The sequence below is a fragment of the Lissotriton helveticus genome, chromosome 6, assembly GCF_964261635.1.
Source record: "Lissotriton helveticus chromosome 6, aLisHel1.1, whole genome shotgun sequence".
NCBI classification, from domain to species: domain Eukaryota; kingdom Metazoa; phylum Chordata; class Amphibia; order Caudata; family Salamandridae; genus Lissotriton; species Lissotriton helveticus.
In genome coordinates, this window is record NC_136067.1 from 81638067 (window position 1) to 81661479 (window position 23413).

At 47.2% G+C, this 23413-nt stretch overlaps 1 protein-coding gene across 2 annotated transcripts in view; it reads right to left on the reverse strand.

Annotated features, from left to right (window-relative positions):
- LOC144762250 (exportin-5-like) overlaps window positions 1-23413 on the reverse strand; it is a 1106737-nt gene that overhangs the window by 552886 nt on the left and 530438 nt on the right. For both annotated transcript variants that reach the window (XM_078647393.1, XM_078647392.1), the window contains exon 14: window positions 5100-5255. In XM_078647393.1, the coding sequence (XP_078503519.1) occupies window positions 5100-5255 (156 nt within the window). The remainder of the gene's footprint in view (window positions 1-5099; window positions 5256-23413) is intronic.

Sequence of the window (23413 nt, forward strand, 5' to 3'; positions counted from 1 at the left end):
TGAGTGTGTGTCTTATTCATTGACCCAGGGTGTACAACAAATGCTTAACACTACCCTGTGATAAGCCTAAACTGCTTGCCCATACTACCACAAAAGAGTATTTGGGATTATTAATTTAAACTCTGTAAGCCAATAAAGGTAATCTGGACTTTCTAAATAGTGTACCTCATTTTGATATGTTACATGAAAGGCCAGCTTCCTACATCCACTATGAAGTCGACTGGCTGCCTTTGGGAAGATAGAATTGGAAGATGAAAGTAGGCATCCTGGATATCGAGGGACACCAGCCAACGCTACATATTCAGGCCCGGGAAAATCAGACTGAGAATGAAAATGCTACTTACCACACTATGCATCTGTCCTTGGCATGTGGAGCTGTACAGTCACATGCTGTGCATAGCTCGCCATCTAAACCTTTTTTTACAAATATGCCAAAATAAAGTGGTTCTTCGGACCAACCCAAAGTTCCTACCCAAAGTCATTTCTGCCTTTCATATCAACCAATCTGTTGTGTCGCCTCTATTCTTCCCTCAACCATATTCTGTGGCAGAAAGCGCTCTACACACCTTAGATGTGAAAAGGGCATTAATTTACTGAACTAAAAGGCCAAAACTTTCGTAAGACCAAGCAACTATTTGTTGCTTTTGCTCCACACATAAAGGCAATCCTATATCAAAATCAGGAATTGCACGGTGGATAATCAAGTGCATTCAAACATGCTATATTAAAGCAAATGCACATTAATAATCCCCCCTAGAGCGCACTCCACTCGCCAACTAGTGGTCTCTATGGCATTTTTAGGGAATATACCCATAGATGATATTTGCAAAGCTGCAACATGGTCTACACCACAAACATTTACAAAGCACTATTGTGTATATGTCTTATCTACACAGCAAGCTAGGGTGGGCCAAGCAGTTTTACGTACACTATTTCAAACGGCTGCAACTGCTACAGGTTAGCCACCGCTTTGGGAGATAACTGCTATATAGTCTATGCACAGCATGTGATCTACAGCTCACATGCCTCACGGAAAATGCTACTTACTACAGTATGCATCTGTTCTTGGCATGTAGAGCTGTAGTGTCGCATGCGCCCACCCGCTTCCCCGGGTACCTACACCTGTTGCAGTACTATCTTATTTAGATACAGTATAAATGGACTTCTCTATTTACTACTCATACTAACTCCATCACGCTCTGCGGCAAAACTATTTAAAAATGGAGTCGATACCCATGAGCACTATCACCAAAAAGAGGAGTCCCCTACCTCGTGACTGGAAAGACTTCTTCGAAGAAAAACAAAGTGCAAACAACCGGACCCAAAACTAGATGGCGAGCTATGAACAGCATGTGATCTACAGCTCACATGCCTCAAACATAACATTTTGGACTAGTTATAACAAAACAAGAATTTGACATGGCTTCGGTCCAGTAAGCACCTGGGACATAAGTCCTTCGTAGGGACCATAAGTTAAGAAGATAAAATCAAATGTTCTTCTCTTCCACGGACAGCCTTTTCTAATGCCCCTTTGCACAACAGGGATAGAACATCAGCTTCCAATTTGGGGGTGTAGGAAGCTTGCTCTTTATAGGTTATATCAAAAAGAGAAATACTGTCCAGGAATTTCCTTATAAGTGGACAGGGATTGCTCTAGCAATCCCATAGTGTTCTTCTAGGGGGGTACTGTGGTCTAGCAGATTTAGGTTTATCAGAGAGGGGTGTTCAATATCTGCAAATACACACAATAGTCAATAAATGATGCTCGCGACTCAAGAAGGACATCCACACCAATTTATAAAAATAACAAAAGGACTAGCGAGAAAAAGAGCCTCAACTAGAAGCTGACTGGGGAGCTAGGACAAATCAAAGGGGTTTTAAGGCAACAGACCCAGTAGAAGAAGAGGGAAACTACTGCTGTTGACATCCTATAGATCCTCCTCTTCCTCAAAAGGAATGGTAGAACTTTTGTAGAGTCTAAACATTTGCACAAGGTGGCCAGTGCTGAGAAGGTTATCCTTTGTAAAAAAGCAATGAAAGTAACAATAGTATTGGTGGAACGGAATGGCTGGGGAGGCAAGTTCCCAAGTTTTCCACCATAGCAAGACTATATTTGAACTGCTCACAGGAGGAAATCCACACTCTTGCTGAAAAGTCTCTTGCATTGAAAGGTCATGTATAATATGGCAGACTATATGCCTGCAGAAAAGGCTGTGTAAACCTTCCAGGCACACCTGCAGCGGTTGACTGTAACAGCCAGAGAAACTACCATCATATCAGCTAGCTGTAGCTCACAGAATTGACTTGGATGCATCCAAAACGTCAATCACTAGTTCAAAGAACATTTTCTTCATGCACTCCGATAGGCTAATCTAAGTCAGTTACACCATTACCCATAGAGCGAGCATATATCACCTGATTAGGCACTTGGCGTACCCACTGCCAAAAGCAAAGACTAAGGTCCAAGGAACAAACTACTTTGACTCGCTGTCCGAATAAGCAGTGGGGAAAGCATGTGTGCTAAATTTTGCACAGGATACTTAACCACACCAAGCTCTCCTGAGAAGCTCATGTCTATTATTACTGTGAATCACACGGCACAGGCCAACATCCCTGAGCAATCTGTCTGTGAACATCCAGACCTGGAAATTATTCCTCAGAGTAATGTCTCATTGAGCGCCAGAAGAGGCTACAGAACGTAGGGAGACTGCTTTAGGAATTCTCTTACAATGTTAGAATTAGACTATGTATCAGGTAACGGCAATTTAAACAACTGCATTGCATTATGCACAACTTCTATATCAATCCAAATAACATACAAGACAAGACAAGATGTGGAGTAGAGCTCCACATCTATAGGGAAAGGAAGGCAGGAGGAAGTAGTACATTTTAAAATCATCTATCTTCATGTACCTAAATTCCAAGCTACGCATGATTAATGCATCTAAATGCATGATGATGAGTTCTTCCATTAGTGCAAATCATTGGGTATTGGAGATAGGCTCATCAGGAAGATGTTCCACGAACAATGCTATCTATAGCCACACAAAAACAGTTGGTAGGACCGGAGGGCGTTGTGGGGGAAAAACATCAAACATTGTTCCGAGGACAATCTGGCCAGTGGCTGGAGCCTTTGGGGCACAGAGAAAGGTGGTACCAGGATCGGAAAAATTAGAAATCCAACTTTCAAAACCTCCTACATGCCTTGAACAGTAGCCAAGATACATGGAAAAATGCTGAAGATGTCTTACATGGCCCTTCGAAAGGCCTCAACCTATTACAGGTTGGCAAATGGAGTCAAACTCCGTTTTATGTTTCTTAAGAACCAAGAGTAGCTCCAAAGACAACAAGAAACATACGGCATCACCAAGACTACAAACAGCACTGGGAGCAGAACTGTTCCATTGAGGAAGAGGAGGAATTCTCCTTTCGTGTGTTTTTTGTGCTAGGAATGTTTGCAGGACTGTTCCCGGAGGACGGAACCAGCAAAATAGCCGTCCCTCCGGACTTGGTTGTCCAGGCAGTAATGTCTGATTAACGTGTGCAGAGAGGCCCAGGTTGCTGCATAGCAGATATTAAGGAGTGAGACTCCATATGCTAAAGCAGTGGTTGCAGCCGTAGCCCTAGTGGAATGAACACAAACCCCGCTGGAGTACCCTTCCTTGCGAAAAGCAAAGCAGATCTTTATGCAAAGGAACCTATCGAGAGGTGGTACATTTTTTAACAGCCCGGCCATTCTTGGCATCCATATATCCAATAAAGAGTTGATCATCCACCCGGCAGTCTTCAGTGCAGTCAGGATAGAATGACAGCGCACGTTTAGGGTCCAGACTGTGGAGTCTCTCCTCCTCCTTGGAAGGGTGCAGAGGTGGGAAGAAGTTGGACAAGTGATAGACTGTCCTGCATGAAATGGTGTAACCACTTTAGGAAGAAACTAAGGCCTCATTCTAAGCACCACTTGGCCGGATGCACAGAGTAGATAGGGGGTTTGGAAGATAGAGCCTGAAGCTCACTAACCCTGCGAGCAGAGGAGATGGCAACAAGGAAGGCAGTTTTGAGAGCAAGGAGCCACAAGAATAACATGGGCCCAGTCGCGCTTTATCTTCTTGAGTACTCAGGGCAGAAGTGGTACAGGTAGAAAGGCATACAGGAGACCGCAGTTCCACTCGCGATGAAAAGCATTGCCGAGCGAGTGCCACCTTTAAAATTCCAACGCGCAAGGCTGCTGACATTGCAAGTTCTGTTCAGAGGCGAACAGATCTAACGAAGGCTCTCCCCAACGCTGAAATAGTCCCTGCACCACCTCCAAATGTAGACACCATTCATGACTGACCAAGCACAGACGGCTGAGTTTGACCGACCTGGCATTCAGAGAACCCATCAGGTTATACCCTGATGTTCCAGGCATGTCCAGAGACAAAGAGCCTCCTGACAAAGGGTCCACAACCCCACCCTGCCCGGTTTGTTGCAGAACCACATGGCGGTGGTGTTGTCTGTGAATACCTGCACCACTTAACCTTTGAGAGAGGGAAGCCTTCAGTGCCAGTCGGAATGCCCAGACTTCCAGTGGGTTGATATGGAAGCCTCTGATCTGTGCCTCTCCCAGATGGCTCCCCATCCCAGGAATGATGCATCTGTCACCCCTTTCAGATCTGGTTGGGGAAGGAAGAGGGCTCTGCCTCTGACCCGAGCTTGGTCCGTTAGCCACCAGTGTAGTTGTTGTGCAGTTCCCTCTGAGACCCAACCGTAGAAGGAAATATTCCCCTATCTCTATCATATCTGTATTATTTGTCTAATGTTTTAAATAGACTACAATATCTGCTAATATAAGAACTAAACAAAATACCGTATTGATTATGCAGACCACTGATACATTCAGTTACCAACATTAGCAGAACACCATCACTCAAAACCTATCCCGGTAGCCTGGTACATAGATCATAATTTTAGTCCTTCCATATACAGCATAATTTAACAAAAGAAGCTATTCAAGTCACACAATTTAAAAAGAAAAAAAAAGCTGACATAGTCTGCATCAATGCAACTATGTTAAACAAATATTGCCCTAAAGAAAAGAAAAACACTCATAAACCACTGACCTTTGAAAGAATCTCAAACAGACATTCAGGGCTATGGGTAAGGAAAGGAAATAAGATTTGCATATTGCTAAGAGCACACGACAAGATGAGAGGTTCCTTTGTGTTAAATTTCAGGAGAAGCTCTAGCAGATGTACGCACTCATTAACTGGTATATCCTAGAGAGAAGAAATAAAAGGTTTAAGTCAGTGACAATATTGGACAATGAACAAAAGTTAGTATTTTGTGCAGCAATGTACAAATAATGGAAAATGGTTGAAAACAATCATCACACACTAGCTGCTACTGGGACTAAAAATGTCACAGACCTGTTCTACACCATCATGACAGGCTCCTCCTCCAAACACATCCTAGCAGCTGTTGACAAATCTTTGGATCGAGAATAGCACAATTCCCTAAATCAAAAGAACTCCAATAGCTCCCTGCAATTTGGAAATTCTCTCCATAATATCCCCAGACACTAACGGACAATGCCACAGTGTTTCATTTGGCCCTCAAATTCATTTAAACACTAAAACAATTAATTTCAATTAGAATTACAATACAATTCGTCCGGTAGCATGGTACACGATCCCCAACAGATTCTAGAGATCATTCATAATTTTTATCAAGAGCTTTATACGGAGCAGGAAATAGAGCAGGATGTTAGGGATCTGGGGCTTTTTAACATGCAATTTCAGCGGTTACCTCAGGTGGCAATTGGTATATTGGATAGCCCTATTACGCTGGATGAATTGGAACAGGCTATTAATACTATGACGAAGGGTAAGGCTGCGGGTCCAGATAAGCTTCCATCTGAAGTCTATTGGACTTTTTTTCAAGATCTTAAAAAGGATCTTCTGGCTGTCTTTCAGGCTGCTCAAATTGGATTGGCTCCACAGTCGTGGGATGATGCTAATATTGTCGTATTTAAAAAGAAGGACAAGCCATCTGATCTCCCGGGGTCTTAGCGCCCAATCCCACTTACCAACTGTGATGGGAAGATCTGTGCGAAAAATCCTTGCTAATCGACAGGCCAAGGTCATATCCCCCTTGGTTTCCTTAAGACAGCATGCGTTTATCCCCGGAAGGGGAACCATGAACCATATCGCTAGAGAGTTATTACCCTACTCGATATCGCCCAGGTTGAGTCTAGAGATCTAGGAAGAAATGCGTTACTTACCTGTAACTGCAGTTATCCAGTATTGGTGTCTTTCATAGATTTACATGCCTGAATCATTCCCCGTCGTCGGAATGGGAGTCCCCGGTATATAAATAAAGTAATGTCCCATAGACATATAGATAAATAGGCCTAAAGGTGTCACATTAGTAACCTATCCCTGTCCTTTTGTAGAAAGGACAAAACTCTAGAAAAGAGTCAATCAGCAGTCACCTCCCTCTAGAACCCTCCTGGAAGGAGCCTCAGTCCCTCAGATTTTGGTACGCACAAAGCTAAGTAGGCGTATTACTGAGAGAAGTAGGTGAGCCATTCCAGGGGAGGTGGGAGGGTTGCATGTGAATCTATGAAAGACACCAATACTGGATAACTGCAGTTACAGGTAAGTAACGCATTTCTTATCCAGTATTAGGGGCGTCTTTCATAGATTCACATGCCTGAATCAGAGTAGCAAGCAATGAACAAAGCACATTTCGGATGGTATAGTATATAAAAGTCATTAGATAACAACAGATCAAACAACTGATAGAAACATGCATACGCAAGCAAGAAATACCACCAAACTATACAATAGAGAAATGTGCATACATGAGAAGGATGGAGGGAAGAAAAGAAGGCTCACCTCTACTGAGACAGATGACGAAGTACTGCTTGTCCCACCGCAGCATCCTTCATGAGTTCTGTATCCAGGCAGTAATGTCTGGTGAAGGTATGTGGCGACTTCCATGTTGCTGCTCTACAAATGTCTATAACCGGCACTCCTGCAAAAAGCGCCATGGATGTAGATATTGCCCTGGTAGAGTGGGCTCTCACTTTAGATTGTAGGGGTTGCCCCGCTTGTTCATGACAAAATGAAATAGCTGCCGAAATCCAGCGGGAAATACTTTGTTTGGTGAGTGGAAGGCCCTTCCTAGGCCTTCTGTAAGCCACGAATAGCTGATTTGACTTCCTGAAGGCTTTTGTCTTTTCAATATAAAATTTCAGGCAGCGTTTAAGATCAAGAGAGTGTAACGACCTTTCCGCTGCAGAAATGGGATTTGGGAAGAAAGAGCGCAAGACCACAGGCTCGTTGAGATGGAAGTCCGACTGGACTTTTGTAATAAATTTAGGATTTGTCCGTAAAATTACTCGGCCCTGCTTGAATTACAGAAAGGGTTCTTGTATCGAGAAGGCTTGGAGCTCACTCACCCGCCTTGCGGAGGTGAGTGCAAACAGGAGGGCCGTCTTCCAAGAGAGGTATTTTAGGTCAGCCCTGTGTACCGGCTCAAAGGGATGCTTCATGAGCTGATTAAGGACTGTGTTAAGGTGCCAAGTAGGCGGCAACATTTTCACAGGGGGAAAAGTCCTGTAGAGTCCTTTCAAAAGCTGTTTGATCAATCTGTGGGACCAAAGAGAAGGGCCCCTAGGGGATGTTCCGTAACAGGATATCGCAGCCAAGTAGACCCTGACGGAAGCATGAGCCAGACCAGAGTTTGCCAGTTGGAGAAGATAAGTGAATACTTGTTCCGGCGAAGAAGAGAAAGGATGTACCCCTTGAGCCTTACACCAGATGCAGAACCTCTTCCATTTTAAAGAGTATGTTTTGTTGGTACTATCTGCTCGTGCTCGAGCCAGGATGGCTCTACAGTCTGGCGGAATATTCAAATTCTGAAGTTCTCTGAACTCGGGAGCCAAGCAGCTAATTTGAGTGAAGCCAGATTCGGATGCTGGACTTGCTGGTTGTTCATCGTGAGTAGGGACCTGTAGCGGGTTGTGGAGGAAAGGGCAAGAGGTGGGTTTTAGTGACAGCAAGTTTTATTTGGCTATATAGAAAGTCTGTACAAGTTTTCCTCCAAGGGGCCCTCCGGGGTGATCGGCTCCTTATCGTTCTTCTCCTGGGTCGAGGGCTGTCTTCTTCCCTGGTGGTGCGTCGGGGGCTCCTGCGTGAACGAGACGCTTCCAGCTCCGTGATGTTACCAGGAGAGCCGTAAGGAAGGAAAGGAAGAAAGGACAGGTATCAGTCCAAAATCCTGACGTCGAGAATGCTGCAAGGGATAGGGAGTGCGGGAACACCACTTGTGCTACTATACAGGTTACCATGAGGGAAAGGGGTGTGAGGGAAAGGGGTGTAAAGGAAGGGGTTACCGGGGAATACAGGTCAGGGGACTGGTCTACCCCTTCTCTCCACTCAGCCCGCTATACGGCTCCGTACCTCTGTGAGCCACACACCTCCTGGCGTGCGGCTGGGCGGCTCGTGATGCCGATGGCCTCCTGGCTTCCGCGCCGCCAACGGGTCCCTCCTCCTCTCTGCCGGGGATGTTAAAACAATTCTTCCGGTCTCATCTGCTTCTCTCCGTTCTCCTTTCGCCTCCTCTCTCGACTACAATCTCGGCTCCACTCCGCTCTCGCCTCCAACTCCTCCTACGCCTCCGGTGAACAAGCACACCTGTGTGCTGTCAGCTGCCCTACTTGACGTCGGTGTAGGCTCCTTCCCTTCGGCTGGTGGGTGCCAGTTAAAGAGACCGCCGTCTTCGTCTTCCTCGTCCCGGGAACAGCATTGCTCAATAGAATACCCCCTATCATTCGTCTGTGGAGACAAGAAGGGGGGGGTCACATAATGAATCCCCGCATGGGGGTGAAGAGTTCCGGCGTAGCTGGGGTGACGGCCTCTCCGCGCTACAGGTCGGAAACTGATTCAAGTGTATTGGCGGCTCCAGAGACAGGCGGTGGAGATCTGTGAACCAATGTTAGCGTGGCCAAGTTGGGGCTATCAAAATGAGTGTACAAGGCTCCGCTTTTAATTTCCTGAGTACTCTGGAAATCATTGGAAACGGTGGAAAGGCGTACGCAAAGACGTTGCACCATGCGATCGAAAATTCCCTAGAGACCCTTTCTGGGGATGCCAACTTGCAAAGTGAGGGCATTTGGCGTTGGATCTCGTGGCGAACAGGTCTAATCGGGGAGTGCCCCATCGTGAGAAGACTTGGTTGAGTATCCCTTGATCCAGTTCCCACTCGTGAGACGTTGTCATCGGTCTGCTTAATGAGTCGGTGAGTACATTGTCCATGCCCGGGACGTAGTCCGTCCGAAGAGATATATTGTGTCCGATCAACCAGTTCCAGATACTCTACGACTCGTGAGAGAGTGTCAGAGAACGAGCCCCCCGCCGCCCCTGTTTGTTGAGGTAGTGCATCGTCGTGGTGTTGTCTGTACGGACGAGCACCCAGGAATTTTTGATCCTTGGAAGAAAGGCTTGAAGGGCAAGAAAAACTGCCCTCAGTTCGAGAAGATGGATATGAAGCCCTTTTTCGAAGAGTGACCACTTTCCGCTTATCTGCAATTCCTGGAAGAAAGCTCCCCAACCTTCCAAGGAGGCGTCTGTCGTGATGATATGCGGTGCAGCCGGAAGCAGGAATGGTAAACCTTGAGAAAGGTTCTGAAAAGACATCCACCATTGCAGGGCCTTAACCATCCGAGGAGTCACTTTTATGAGATCGTCGAACGACCCTTTGCATTGGACCCATTGTTTGGAGAGTTCCTCCGGGAGGGGGCGCATCCACAGACGGCAGTGAGGTACTAAGAGGATATATGATGACATAATTCACAGAAGGGATTTGAAAAGACGGATCGTTAAGGTCCTCTTTGATGCCACTAGGATCGCTAGTGCCAAAAGCTTGTCATTCCTCTCTTGAGATGGGAAGGTTTTCCTCAGTCGTGTGTCGAGAGTTGCACCTAGGAAGTTGATGCGCTGAGAAGGTAGAAGGATTGACTTTCACGATTGAGCGCGAGTCCTTAACAATTGAAAAGCTGCAGACAGGCACTGGAAGACCTGGACGCGTTTTCTAAGGATGGAGCCTTGATCAGCCAGTCGTCCAGATATGGAAAGACTTGATGGTCTGAGATATGTAGCTACTGGGGAGAGACACTTTGTAAAGATGCGAGGTGCAGACTTCAGTCCGAAGGGCAGAACGCGAAACTGAAAGCGTCTGCCTGCCACTGCAAATCTTAAATATTTTTTGTGATTTCTGTGAATCGGGATGTGGAAGTAAGCATCCTGAAGGTCCAGGGACGCCATGTAATCTCCCCCCTCCAGGAGTTGTACGACCTCCTGGATTGTTACCATGCGAAACAACTGTTTCTTCAGAAATTTGTTGAGGGCTCTGAGGTCCAAATTTGGTCTCCACTTCTTTTCCTTTTTCTGAATCAAAAAGAAACAGGAATAAAATCCTTTCCCTCGCTGGGACAGAGGGACCTTCTCTATTGCCCCTTTCTGGAGCATAAGAGAGACTTCTCGGAGAAGCAGACGTAGATTTTTGTGAAGCATAGGGCGGGGGGGGGGGGGGTGTCTGGGAGGTAAATGCAGAAATTCCAAAGAATGGCCGAATTGAACTAATTGTAGGACCCAACGGTTCGTGGTAATCTGCTACCAATTTTTTAGGAAATGGGATATTTTTCCTCCAATTTTTAATGATGGAAATGAATCTGGGAATGGCTGAAGTGAAAGGTCATTGTCTACGTCTGGTGTGTTTTCGTTGACCTTTACCACGAAAAGACGTCTTGCCATAAGAGGATTGTTGATTTTGTTGCTGGCGCTGTTGATGCTGGGATCGATTCTGGCCTGAAGAATATGAAGACCGGTAGTCCCCTCTATAGGAGGATTGTCCTCTACCTCTAGACCCACGAAAGGACTGATTGTTGTACTGGAGAGTGCCCAATGCTCTAGCAGTGTCAGAGTCCTTTTTTGGGTCTCGCTGGAAAAGCATCCGTAAGGATGCATCCAGCTGGAGACCAGTAGCGATCACTGTGGGAGGAATGACGGACCAGAGGGTGCACGAGCGCAGATTGCACCTCGTGGGCGCGCAAGGCGCCGTGCCCCTCTCCTGCCTCGGAAGCAAGCACCAACACGCATGCGCATACCCAGAGACACACACACACACACACGAGCACCCATGCACGCACCCATACATACAGAGAACCCACCCTTGCCGTCGCATACACACACATGCGCGCACACACACTGCATACACACACGCTCCCCTCTTACCTCACCAGAGACACACACACGAGCGCACATACACACACGCACGCATACAGAGAACCCGCCGTCGCATACACACACACACTGCATACACACACACACGCTCCCCCCCCCCCCCCCCCCCTTACTTCACCTCACCTCACCAGGCTCTCTTCTTGTCCTGTTTTCATGTGGGCTCCTTCTGCCCGGCTCCCGATGGATGGGCGGGCGGGCGGGTCACGGGTGCCGGAGAAGCGACCAAGAACACTCTGCGCCTGCGCGGAAGTGCACGCGCCCGCCTGACGTCACTTGTTTTGCTTGTTCCTCCTGCCTTTATTAGCCCTGTTGTTCCTTGTGTGGTCCGGGCTTGCTTCGGGTTCTTTTTCCCCGTCTGCCGCCTCCTGACAGCGCTTGTGCTTGTTCTCTGGTCCTCCCAGAGCTGGATTCCCGGGCAGTGCGCGGGGAGCGCGGGGAGAGCGAAGGGAGCCCGGGCGGCACAGAACCGGACCGGATCGGGCCAGCACCGGGGTCAGATGCGCAGACACAGACCCCCAGAATAAGCCTGGTCCCTCAGACAAACAGACGGACATTCAACTCAGAAAGAGGGACACTGACTCTCAGAAAAACCTTGGCTCCTCAATCGGACATTTAAGATTTAACCCAGAGGGACACTGGCCCTTCAGACCCACAGACATTCACCTGGATAAACAGACAGACAGGTCCGGCCCGTCAGGCCGACAGACATTCACCCCTCCTCAGGCCGACAGACATTCACCCGGATAGACAGACAGGCCCCGGTCCCTCAGCACGACAGACACCCGGACACCCAGACAGCCAGCCTGACTGTCAGTGCTGAGACAGACCCGGCGCTGACGGACGTCTGATCTCACGGACAGACACCAGGGCACTGACAGGCATCTGACTGAGCCCAGACTAACAGATCAACCAGTCCATATCAGCCAGGTAATCAAGGACACGCATTCACCTCCTAGCTGGACAGACAGACTCAGAGCTATGGGCAGACACCCACCCCTGGGCAGGGCGCGAAACATCGAACCCGAGGTAGAGACGCACCCTCCAGACAGCCCCCCCCCCACACTCCCCCCAGTAATCAGGGTCACCGGAAGTATGCGGCAGGGAGGGAACAAGTTATGTGGCCTTGTTGACTAAACTATGCGGCAATTATTTAGAGGCACATTTTGTGGCGCGTTTTGTGGCAGTATCGCTTCACAATTGTATCGTGTCTGTACTCGTTAACACAATCTGGGCAAAGGTGTCCCTCAGTGGGTCAGCTTCACACCCGCGTGCAGCAACCCCGGCCCGAGAGGAGAGCCCTTCATGTTTGCAGAGGGTCATCGGTGCGTGGCAACGCCAGGGGCAGCTTCTGTAGTAACTTCTGATCCTTTCCAGATACAAAGGAATGTTTGCTTTTGCTAAAATCTGCAAATTGTAGAGCAAGTGATAAATTATGTGGCAAGTGATAAATTATGTGTCATGAATTATGTGGCAAGTGATACATTATGTGGCAAGCGATGAATTATGTGGCAAGTGATACATTATGTGGCAAGCGACGAATTATGTGGCAAGTGATAAATTATTTTGCTAGTGATAAATTATGTGGCAAGCGATGAATTATGTGGCAAGTGATAAATTATGTGTCATGAATTATGTGGCAAGTGATAAATTATGTGGCAAGCGATGAATTATGTGGCAAGTGATACATTATTTGGCAAGTGATGAATTATGTGGAGGGGAGGGGCTATAATCATGCAGAAGACGCCGCAGCTGCCGGATTGCATAATTACTGTATCTGTGCCTATAATTAACATAAATGCAACCCCCTATACGGGCAGGCGTTTCTGTACTCATCTTAAACTCCCTCACAAGCAGGCGCACATATCCCTAACTTCAGATAGACAAGCTGCCGCCCCCCGTACAGACAGGCGTACATAAATAACTTCGGACAGACAGACATCCATCTCCCCTACTGGCAGACGTCCATAAACCTAGGCAAGCCTTAACACCCCTCCCCCCTTCCCCCCCCCCCCTTCCGTAGGCATACTTATACTTCAGCTGGCCAGACATTCCGTTTACTACGGGCATGCAAGCACATACTTCACGTCAGACAGACAGACATTCACTTCCAGACTGACATAAATCGACCCCCCCCCCATATTAATGCATTAATCTTGAGTACAGCTCAGCTTTGCACCTCTCTGTGCTGTTAGTGAGAGGCATTGTCAGCATCCAATGGGATGGTTGTTTTCATTTACTGACCATGGAAGGATTGACGTCGGAGTTGGCCTTGCTAGGTAAAGATCACCGCAGCTGTCAGCAGCGAGTATGGAACTGCCTGAGCTGCCCTTCAGATATTCTGAGGTCCAACTGTAGACAGACATCCAGCCTCAGACAGGCAGGGCCTTAACCCATAGATAAACATACGACTAACAGGAGGAGGGGCTTAAAGCTCGAAGCACTAGACAGAGCGACATACCGCCACCCCCGACAGAGACATTCACCTCCTTACAGGCGCAGACGCGCGACTTCCACAGACCCAGTTGCCTCCTTACAGACAGACCCTGCCAGCCTCCGGGCATTCACCCTCTGAGCGCCACCCCTCCCCCCACGTACAGACAGACATGTGCACACAGACACCCCACGGATGCACCCATGTCAGACGTGACTCTGAGGCCCCGTGAGTAACAGTAACACGTGCTGTCACACAGCACACGTCTACAGCCCGCGACAAGCACAGGCTCCAATGTCATTCACTGATCGCGAACACTGTCAGGATGGAGGGCACAGTAGGCCCCATGGAAGTGATCTGCAGCAAGGGGATTGACTTACTGAGCTACCTATGCAACCGGGGTCACTCCGGTAAAGGTACTCAGTAACCCATGAGCAGAGGGTCCGATGAGGAATTATTATATGTTTGTAGGTGGTATTTGTATAGCGCCAACCTAGCCAGTCAACAAGTGGGAAGGGTAACTGTACGTGGGGCCGAAGCGCACAGGAGTGACTAAGACCAGAGCCCAGCCGGGTGTGAGTAGAGTGGGCCTGGCCCGGGTGTACACCCCCGCGCGGCCTCGTGTGCGCGTGCCCGGCTGATGCGCGTCCGTCGGTCCCAAGGCGGGTTGATGTGACAAGTTCCTGACAGAGTGCGAGAAGTTAAGCGTCGCCTCTTCCTGGTCGAGCCTAGCGATGGGGTCCTGGGTTAGTCGTAGCCATAGCTAAAGTATGCGGCACAACAGATGCCAGGTATGTGGCAATATACGCGATTAAAAGTAATTGATATGGAATGTTACACGGGCACTTGTGAAGTTTAAAGCCCCAGATGGCTCCATGTTTAGCCGCTTCACGGCCACGCCTCCTCTGATGAAATGCAATTTTTAGGTCTGGCTTTGAATCAGCTTTAAATGTTTCACTAGCCTTATGTAATCGAAAAATCATTAACGGCAGAGATGGGGGACTTTGGGGGTCACCTTTGGTCTGTTCTGCTGCTGTAATTAACCCTTTGCAGCCTGTGGGCGGCGGGTCAGCCCTCTTCAGCTGCAGTCTGTCCGACCGCAGGTGCACACCGGCCTAATCAGAAGTTACTTCAGTCCCAGGGCTGGGGCAACACTTTATTTGCCAATGCTTTTTAATTTCTGTTCTCTATTCTTTTTACTTGTAGCCATCCTTGTGTGTGTAAACAATTTCTTAAGATCAAAGCCAAAAGTACCTTTTCTTTGCGTCAGTAAGAATTTTCTGTGATACGCATTAAAGCAAACTACCCCATAAGTGCTTGCTAGAAAGCCCACGTGCCCTGATGTTTTATGTATATTCAACGGTAATTCTTTCAAATGTGAAGGTTTTATTCCTAGCACTCGGCTGCCACGTGTAGGCGCTTAAGTAGATACATGTTGTCTTTCCCCCCCTTTTTTGGGCATCGCTGGCAATGCATCCGAAGGATGCATCCAGCTAGAGACCAATAGCGATCACTTTGGGGGGAAGGACGGACCAGAGGGTGAACGAGCTTTTCATCCTGGATTCGGGTGCGCGAACGTCGCCTCCGTCCACGCGTGCGCACACAGCCAGCCACCACACGCGCGCTGCTTACTTTCACTTTACATCCCCCCACCAGTCATCAGATCTTTTTACACACGCATGCATGCATGCATACATATACACACACACAGACACACGCGCACACACAGGCACAAACACACACACAGACTCACGCGCACACACAGGCACAAACACACACACAGACACACTCGCGCACATGTCTTCCCCCCCCCCCCACTCCCACCCCACTCACCGAGTTCTTTTCCTGTGTCCCTCTCTCCTTCGGCAGGCAGCGGCAGGCAGCGGGTCATCCTTAGCAGCAGGCGGGGCTCTCCACGAGCACGGGAGCCCCGCTAGCTGACACGCAAATCTTCCGGCAATCTTCCGGCTGACGGGCACAGGAGCGCTTCGGCACAGGAGCGCAGGGTAGGCGCCCGTCGGCTTCCTGTCTTTTTGCGGCCCCGCCCCCGTCCCAACACAGGTTGCCTGGCTTCCTGTACAAGCCGGGCTGCGGCGGTGAGTTTTTATTATACTTGTCTTCCTTTGTGTCTCAAGCTACCCATTGCACTTTTGAGTTTTGCCAAGCACCCTGCATTCACTCTGCTCCTTATGCTCGGTTTTTATTTTGTTCTTCTAGTTGTCCTAATTTCCTTCCGCAGTTTTATAGTATTGGATATTTTGTTGTTCAAGAGTGGTGTGTATTTTCTGTATCTGTTTATTATTCAGTTACGAAGAGGAGGTGGCGCCATTTCGGAAACTTGTCAGTGGACAACCTCTAACATTTCTTATGTGGGTGGACATGTGGCCTCCAGAGCTGCACTCTGATCTCAATGCTGCTCCATTTTGCTGCTGCATAAGTCATAGGTGGGCTGCATCATTATATGTCAATATGCAACATATTTTATATGTCCCTTTTTATAAAAACAAAACGTAACTACTGCAAAAAAAAAATAGCCAATGCCATTTACAATACTAAAAGCTCAAACTTTGCCTAATGCGAGACCTATTGCATTGCAAATGCTTGTTATACTCTGTAGCGCTTCATCAATCTGTGAGCCGAAGAGAAATTGGCCATCATAGGGCATATCCAGTATTTTTGATTGTATCTCGGGACGAAAGGATGTTGCCCTTAGCCAAACTTGTCGCCGCAAGACTGCCGCCCCAGCCAGCTGACGAAATCCTGTGGTTGCGATATCCATCGAACAGTCTATTATCTCAGACGCCGAGGCTTCACCCTCTAGTAATATCTTCTTCGCCTCTTCTTTTGACTCATTAGGCAATTCCGATAGATATGGGGCTATATCCGCCCATAGTTGTCTATTGTAGTGCCCCAAAAGAGCCAAGGCATTGGCCGCCTTCACTGTTACTGCAGACATAGACGAGAACCGCTTCCAGATGTGGTCTAATCTACGGCCTTCCTTATCCGGAGGGGCTGACACCGGGGCAGAAGGATTTCTGGACTTCTATTGGGCCGCTTGAGTAACAACCGAATCCGGCTTGGGGTGTCCTGTTAAACACGCTGGTGCAGTATCGGGCCTTCTATACTTTTTATCCAAGCGAGGTACTACCGGAGGTACCGAGTTAGGGTTCTGCATGAACTTAACACCCTGTTCCACAGGTATTCAATAATGGGTATTGACCTTACCGACTTTTTAAGAGGCTCCTTAAAATCATATAAAAACTGTCTTGCTGTTGAGTGACTATTGGAATTTTGAAATGTTGAGCAGCCCTCTCAACCACATTATGGAACCCTCCAATGTCGCCAGGTGGTGAATCTGCAGGCGCAGGTACTGGAGATGCGGGAGAGGGTATGACAGTCATCCCAGTCATCGTGATTAGATTGGGTATCTTGTAGTTCTCCCTCTTCCTGTTGTTGTTCTTCCTCCTCCTCATCAGTAGACGGAGGATGCGGTAGTTCAACTCGCTCCGGCTGTACAACCAAAAGTGGAGGCCGTGGTCTTGGTGAGGGAGATACTGCGGAAGGCTGTGGAGCAGGAGACTCTGGAAACATCTGTTTATAGTCTTGTATGAAGTACCGAAAGTCAGAAACTAAAGAGGCTGGAAGGCAAACCATTGGAGGTGGTGGATGATATTCCTCCTCCTGATCCTCTTCTTCGTCCGAACTTTGACACTAGATGTGAAGCTCCGAAGGGCTTGTCGCCGTCTGAAACATGTCCCCTTCATCTGAATCCTCCTCCTGAAGAAGACATGCTGGAGGCAGTGGCTGGACTCTGCTTGGCGATGTCAAAGCCGGCGTCAGCGCCTTTTTTGTAATCTTTAGGTGCACATATGTGCTTTTCAGACCTGAATCCATCATCGTCGACGAGCTCGTCGATGGTGCGGTCGTCGACGGCAGAGCGTCGACCGGTGTCGTAACCGGAGGATTCATCGTCGACGGAGCTATCGTCGACGGTGGAGACATCACTGGAGACTTCGTCAACGACGTCTTAGTCGACGAATCCTTCGTTGACGGTACCTTCGTCGATGGTGTCGACGTCAACGATGAGGACTTAATCGTCGAGATCGTCTCCGATTCCGCTGTTGGCGAGTGCAGCGTCGACGGCTGCTTTGACGTAGACTGAGTTTTCTTGATGCTTATCGTCGACGATACAGTCATACCTGCCGTCGACGATGGGGTCGTAGTCGTCGACGAGGACAACGACGTTGATGCCATAGACGTAGAAACTGTCGTCGATGTAGATACATACGATGCAGTAGACATAGCTCTCCTCGACGATGAAGACGTCGTCGACGATACCGTCGTCGACGGAGTCGAAACAGACTTTTTGAAGGTGGGAACTTCCTGAGAGGAAACCTTCACAGAAGTAGCCTTGGAGAGAACCTCTGAAGATTTTTTTGATGTCTTCTTTTGAGGAGGTACCGTAGGGCTAGGAGAAGCCACCCTTGGTCACTTTAGTGAAGATTATGAAGAGACTGAAGAACCTTCACTTTCCTCAGAAGACTCCAGGTTGTCCCAGTCTTTTAGCGTCTGGGGCCAGATTACGAGGCATCCCTTACGGTCCTGGTGGGTTTTAGTGGAAAAGGTACGACATACCTTGCAGTCTTTGGAAGAATGGTCTGGATACAGGCAATACAGACAGTCTTGATGTTGGTCATCTATATGCAGCTTTTTCTTTCCACAAGAACCACAGGACCTAAAAAGACCCTTCGTTGGTGTGTCAGCCATGATGATATCAGCAATCAGAAATGGAACAGAATAAAATACCAAACAGCACTGGAAACCAGTAATAGCTCAGAGGAGACTCCCTTAGCACAACGTGCGGTAGAAAATCTGAGGGACTGAGGCTCCTTCCAGGAGGGTTCTAGAGGGAGGTGACTGCTGATTGGCTCTTTTCTAGAGTTTGGTCCTTTCTACAAAAGGACAGGGATAGGTTACTAATGTGAGGCCTTTAGGCCTATTTATATGTCTATGGGACATTACTTTATTTTTTTATTTAAAAATCTTTATTACGGATAAAATTCCATAAAAGACAACATTTCATATCAAATAAAAGGATTGCAAGATAAAAACAGTTTAAAATATAAAAGGAATTAAAAAGAAATCCATGCCCAGGGTTACAATTAAAAAATTAATTGGAGTTTTAAGAATTGCATACAAGCCCACCACATTGCAGCAAGAAAACGAGATGTAGCAAATACTATGTGCAGGCTAGTATCGTGTTTTAGAAGCCTGAACACATCAATGCAGTGGGTTGCACCAAGATTCCTACATAATTGCTGGAGCTCTCTTCTTCTAATCTTATGGTAACCTTGGCAAACAAAAAAAAACATGCAATTCTGTTTCTTCCGCCAGCCCACAGGCGGGGCAAAGCAAAGTAACATCTTTGGACCATTTATTAGTAAGTGAATACAGGGGGAGACAACCATGCCGGAAGTGTATATAACGTTTCCTTGCTATGGTTAGTTTATGAAGTCTAAACACAGCTCTAATTGATAGCAGTATTTAATATCCATGAACTGGCGGGTCAAAGGGCCTGTGTTGCGGTCCCTTAAGGTGTTATCAAATTTCCCCTTCCAATAGGTGATACTAAACTCTGTACAAGTAATCCTAGGATGGATGGTTTCGGGACTCTCCCAGAGCTCAGAGCAACCTATCTCGTTAAGGCATTTCTTTATGTAAACTAGCCAGGTTATCTTTCCTGCCCCCGGTAGGCTAAGTACTTCTTGCAGTTCAGCTCTGAACTCTGCCAGTTCTGTTGTTGCCCACTGCCGCCGCCAATAAAGAAGCGGACGCCTACTAATTTCTTGTGCAATGGGTCTCACCCCCAGATCCATGTGCAAGGGCAGCAAGGGAGAACTTCCCGGAAGCCCTGCCAGCTGCCTCAGAAAATTATTTTCAGTTTGAGCGGTTGAGCTAAGGTCCATATGTCCCCATAGTTCAGCCCCATACAGAGCAGAACTTCTGGCCTGTGTCTTGTAGATCTCAATCACCGGACTCAGAGGTTTGTCATAGGACTTCCTAAAATGCTTAGCCAAGCCACCCGTTGTCTGTGTTAGTCTCAGATTAGCTCTAACCACCTGTGGTTTCCAAGACATGTATTCATTAAGTTTAAGACCTAGGTAGTTAAATTCGGAGACCCTCTCTAGCGGTGCACCGTTCATGCAAAGATTGGGATGTACGTTCTTGCTAGGGTTAAAAAACATAACTTTTGTTTTTTCTATATTAATTTCTAGACCCCTACCCCTGCAAAATTCGCAAAAGGCATCCAGAATTTTTTGCAGGCCCATAGGGGATTTGGAGAGGAGCAAGGTGTCGTCTGCGAACATCACAGCTGGTATGCTCTTATTCGCTAGCTTGGGGGCATCAATGTTCTGGCATTTATTTAAAACATCCACCAAGCCATTGATGAAAATGCAGAACAAGGTAGGAGCTAGTACGCATCCTTGCCTCACTCCCCTATTAACGGGGATAGAATTGGCATGTTCCCCTTTCTTCCCAAATCTAATTTGGGCATAGGTGCCATTATGCAATTTCCTAAGTAGGAGTAAAAGCTAGGAAGGAAGTCCCAACTCCTTAAGCACATTCCATAGTGCCTCTCTAGGGTCTAGGTCAAAAGCACCTTTGAGGTTGACAAACCCCAAATATAGGCTGCAGCCCCCCATCATTATTGATTTCCAATAGAGGAGCTGCAGCCTAAAGATTTGGTCTATTGTAGATATTTTAGCCCTAAATATCGCCTGTAGAGGAGAGAGAATATTGTTATCCTCCATCCATAACTGCAGGCGATTCAATATGATCCTGGCAAAAACCTTTTGGGAGACATCGATCAAACTGATCGGTCTGTAATTGATAGGGAGGAGAGGTGAACCCTTTTTGAATATTGGTATCACCTCTGCGCCCAACCAAGTGTCGGGGGGAGGTCCATACCTTCCATGATGGCGTTATAAACTACCCAAAGGTAAGGGCCCCAGATCTTCGGTTCAGCCCGATAAAAATCACCGGGGACCTTGTCGAGCCCCGCCGCTTTCCCTGGCACTATTCTTTGAAGGGATTTGTGTACTTCCATCAGGGAGATCTTATGTATATTTGGCTCTTGATCTAGAGAGATTCCATTTTCATGCCCCTGGGTAATACATTCATCAGAGCTTTGGGCATATAGGAATTTATAGTGTGCTTCCCATTTTTCTGCTGCTATGTTAGGTTCAACAGCGCCCTGCCCTCTTGTGGTTCCTGTGCTCACTATATTCCAAAAAGATTTTGGGTCTTTATTTCCCAAGGCCTGTTTGAGATTGACCCACTGCTCCTCTCCCCAAGTGATTTTTGCCGCATGAATGGCATTTTTGTAGGCAAGCCTTGCCGCTTTTATAGAGGCGCTACATTTGGATTTTATTGCCTCTATCAAGGCACTTTTTGTTTTCCTAAATTTAGAATCAAACCAAGATTGTCTAGTTAATTGGGTGCCGGTCCTATGATATTCTTTCCAAAAGACATCTTTCAGTCTTAGGAAAGCAAGACGATTAATTTCAGATACCTGATTTACGAGGGATACTATATTTTCAGAATCCCCAAGCTCTAACATCGCCTCAAGATCAGGAAAGACATCCAAATATAATTTTGCCATTTTCTCCTGGGATTTCTCAAGCCATGACCACTTCACTCTCCTCCTATTATTACTTAAAAGTAGCCCGTCATCTAGCCCCAATAGGAATATCCAAGCTTACCATCAATGCGTTATGATCGCTATACTCGCGAGGTATAACTCTAAAATCGGTAGCTAAGGGCCATACTCTAGATTCCAAAAGAATATAATCTAAAATGGAGGAATGGCCTGGTCTATTATAGATGTGTCTGCCTGGGGAGTCTAGGGGAAACCGCCCGTTGCAGGCCCTCAATGAGTATCTTAGAGTTAAAGCTTTAAGTTGCAGAGCTAAAGGTGACCATGCCCTGATCGGGGGAATATTGGGCTCTGGTATAACCCATGTCTCATCCTCATCTGAACTGTCAGCAACCTCAGATTCGAACAGCGGCTCAAACTGACAGTTCAAATCACCTCCCAAGATTAATGCTGCATCTTCTGTAATGTCCGAGAGGAATTTTTCTAGGTGGATAACTGCAGTAGACTCCCTTCCTACCTTAACAGGCCTGGAATAGATATTAACTAAAAAGTTTAAATTTTTTGGGGAAAGACAATAATAGACAAAGGATATCAGGACTATGTGTATCTTCTTGCCTAAAATCACAACACAGATGACTTCCCACCCAGATGATGAGACCACCCGAGGGCCTGCCCCTAGGTCCACCGATAGCGGGTTTGTGAAAAGATGCAAAGCCTCTGCGAACGGGGTGTTCTATAGACCATGTTTCCTGGAATAAACAGATATCACAGGAATCCACAAAAGCTCCCCAGTCTGGGCAAAGTAATTTGTTTTTAAGACCAGCCACATTCCAGGAAACTATCTTAATTCTATCAATAGAAAGAGGATTGTCATCTGAAACCTTCATAGTTGGTTCCCTTATGTTTGGACCTACCCTGACTTCTTCAAGATTTTGAGAAGGGAACCCTTTATGCTCTTCATTTTCTTCTAGAACTGTTAAAGATTTAGACGTACTTATTTGGGACTGCTGGGGAATGGATAGCTTCCTATTCACTTCCCCTGCACTATCCAGTGGGGATCTTCGTATTTCGCTTAAGCCACCCAATATTGGCTTCAGGCTTGGCTAACCCAGGGTTGCTAAATGCGGTCCCTATGATCGGGACTCAATCCACCTCCTCCAGAGTCTCATATCTGTTATGAAGAGGTAGGTTGAAAGATTGATGTCGTTGTATGCCCTCCACCTGTTCCCTCCCATGTCGATGTGAAAACAATTCCCCATTCCAATTGCGCAAGCCAGCCCCTGCGCCGGAAGAAAAGACGTGGTTATATAAATATGTAAGAAGAAGAGGTTTGATGTTAAAGCCCCCATTTCCCAGGTGTAAAACTTGTTGGACCAAGTCGGGATTCCTAAAGTTGACAACCACACAATCCCCATTTATGTCCTTTGTCCGATTGCCGATCCACTTCTCACCCTTCGTGTCATCAGAATGTCAGCAGCATCTGCATAGGAAAATTGATGTTGTCTAACGAGCAGATGTAAACATTTGTTTTTGAGTTCCAGATGGGTTTCAGTTTTACCTTCTCCAAGAGAGGGCACACCGGCAAGGACTAGTACGTAAGATATACTTGCAGGGGGCAGATTAATAGAGGGTAGCTCTCGGTCTCGGCGGCCTTGAAAAGTATGGCGAGTTCTAGAATCTGCCAGGTTGATCTTCTGGGCAGTAAAGCGGTCAGTCTCTGCCAGTTTATTGCGTGCTTTAATATTGCCAGAAGTATTTGTTTCAACAGTAGTATGGACTATGTGGCCATCCCCTCCTGATCCCTCAGCAGCTTTATTACCAGGACCAGTGCACAAGATTGGATCCAATGTTCTTCCTTGTGCAAGTTCTCGAAATGGAGAATTTATTTTGGCCGTACATTTGCATATGCAGGGCTTGGTCATACTGTCCAGACGTGCATGGATTAGGGCGAATTCCTCCTTTACAAGTCCACTGATTTGATTAAATAATGCGTTTGAAAAAGATGCAGCCCATACAGGGGGGGACAAGTCCGTTTGCAAT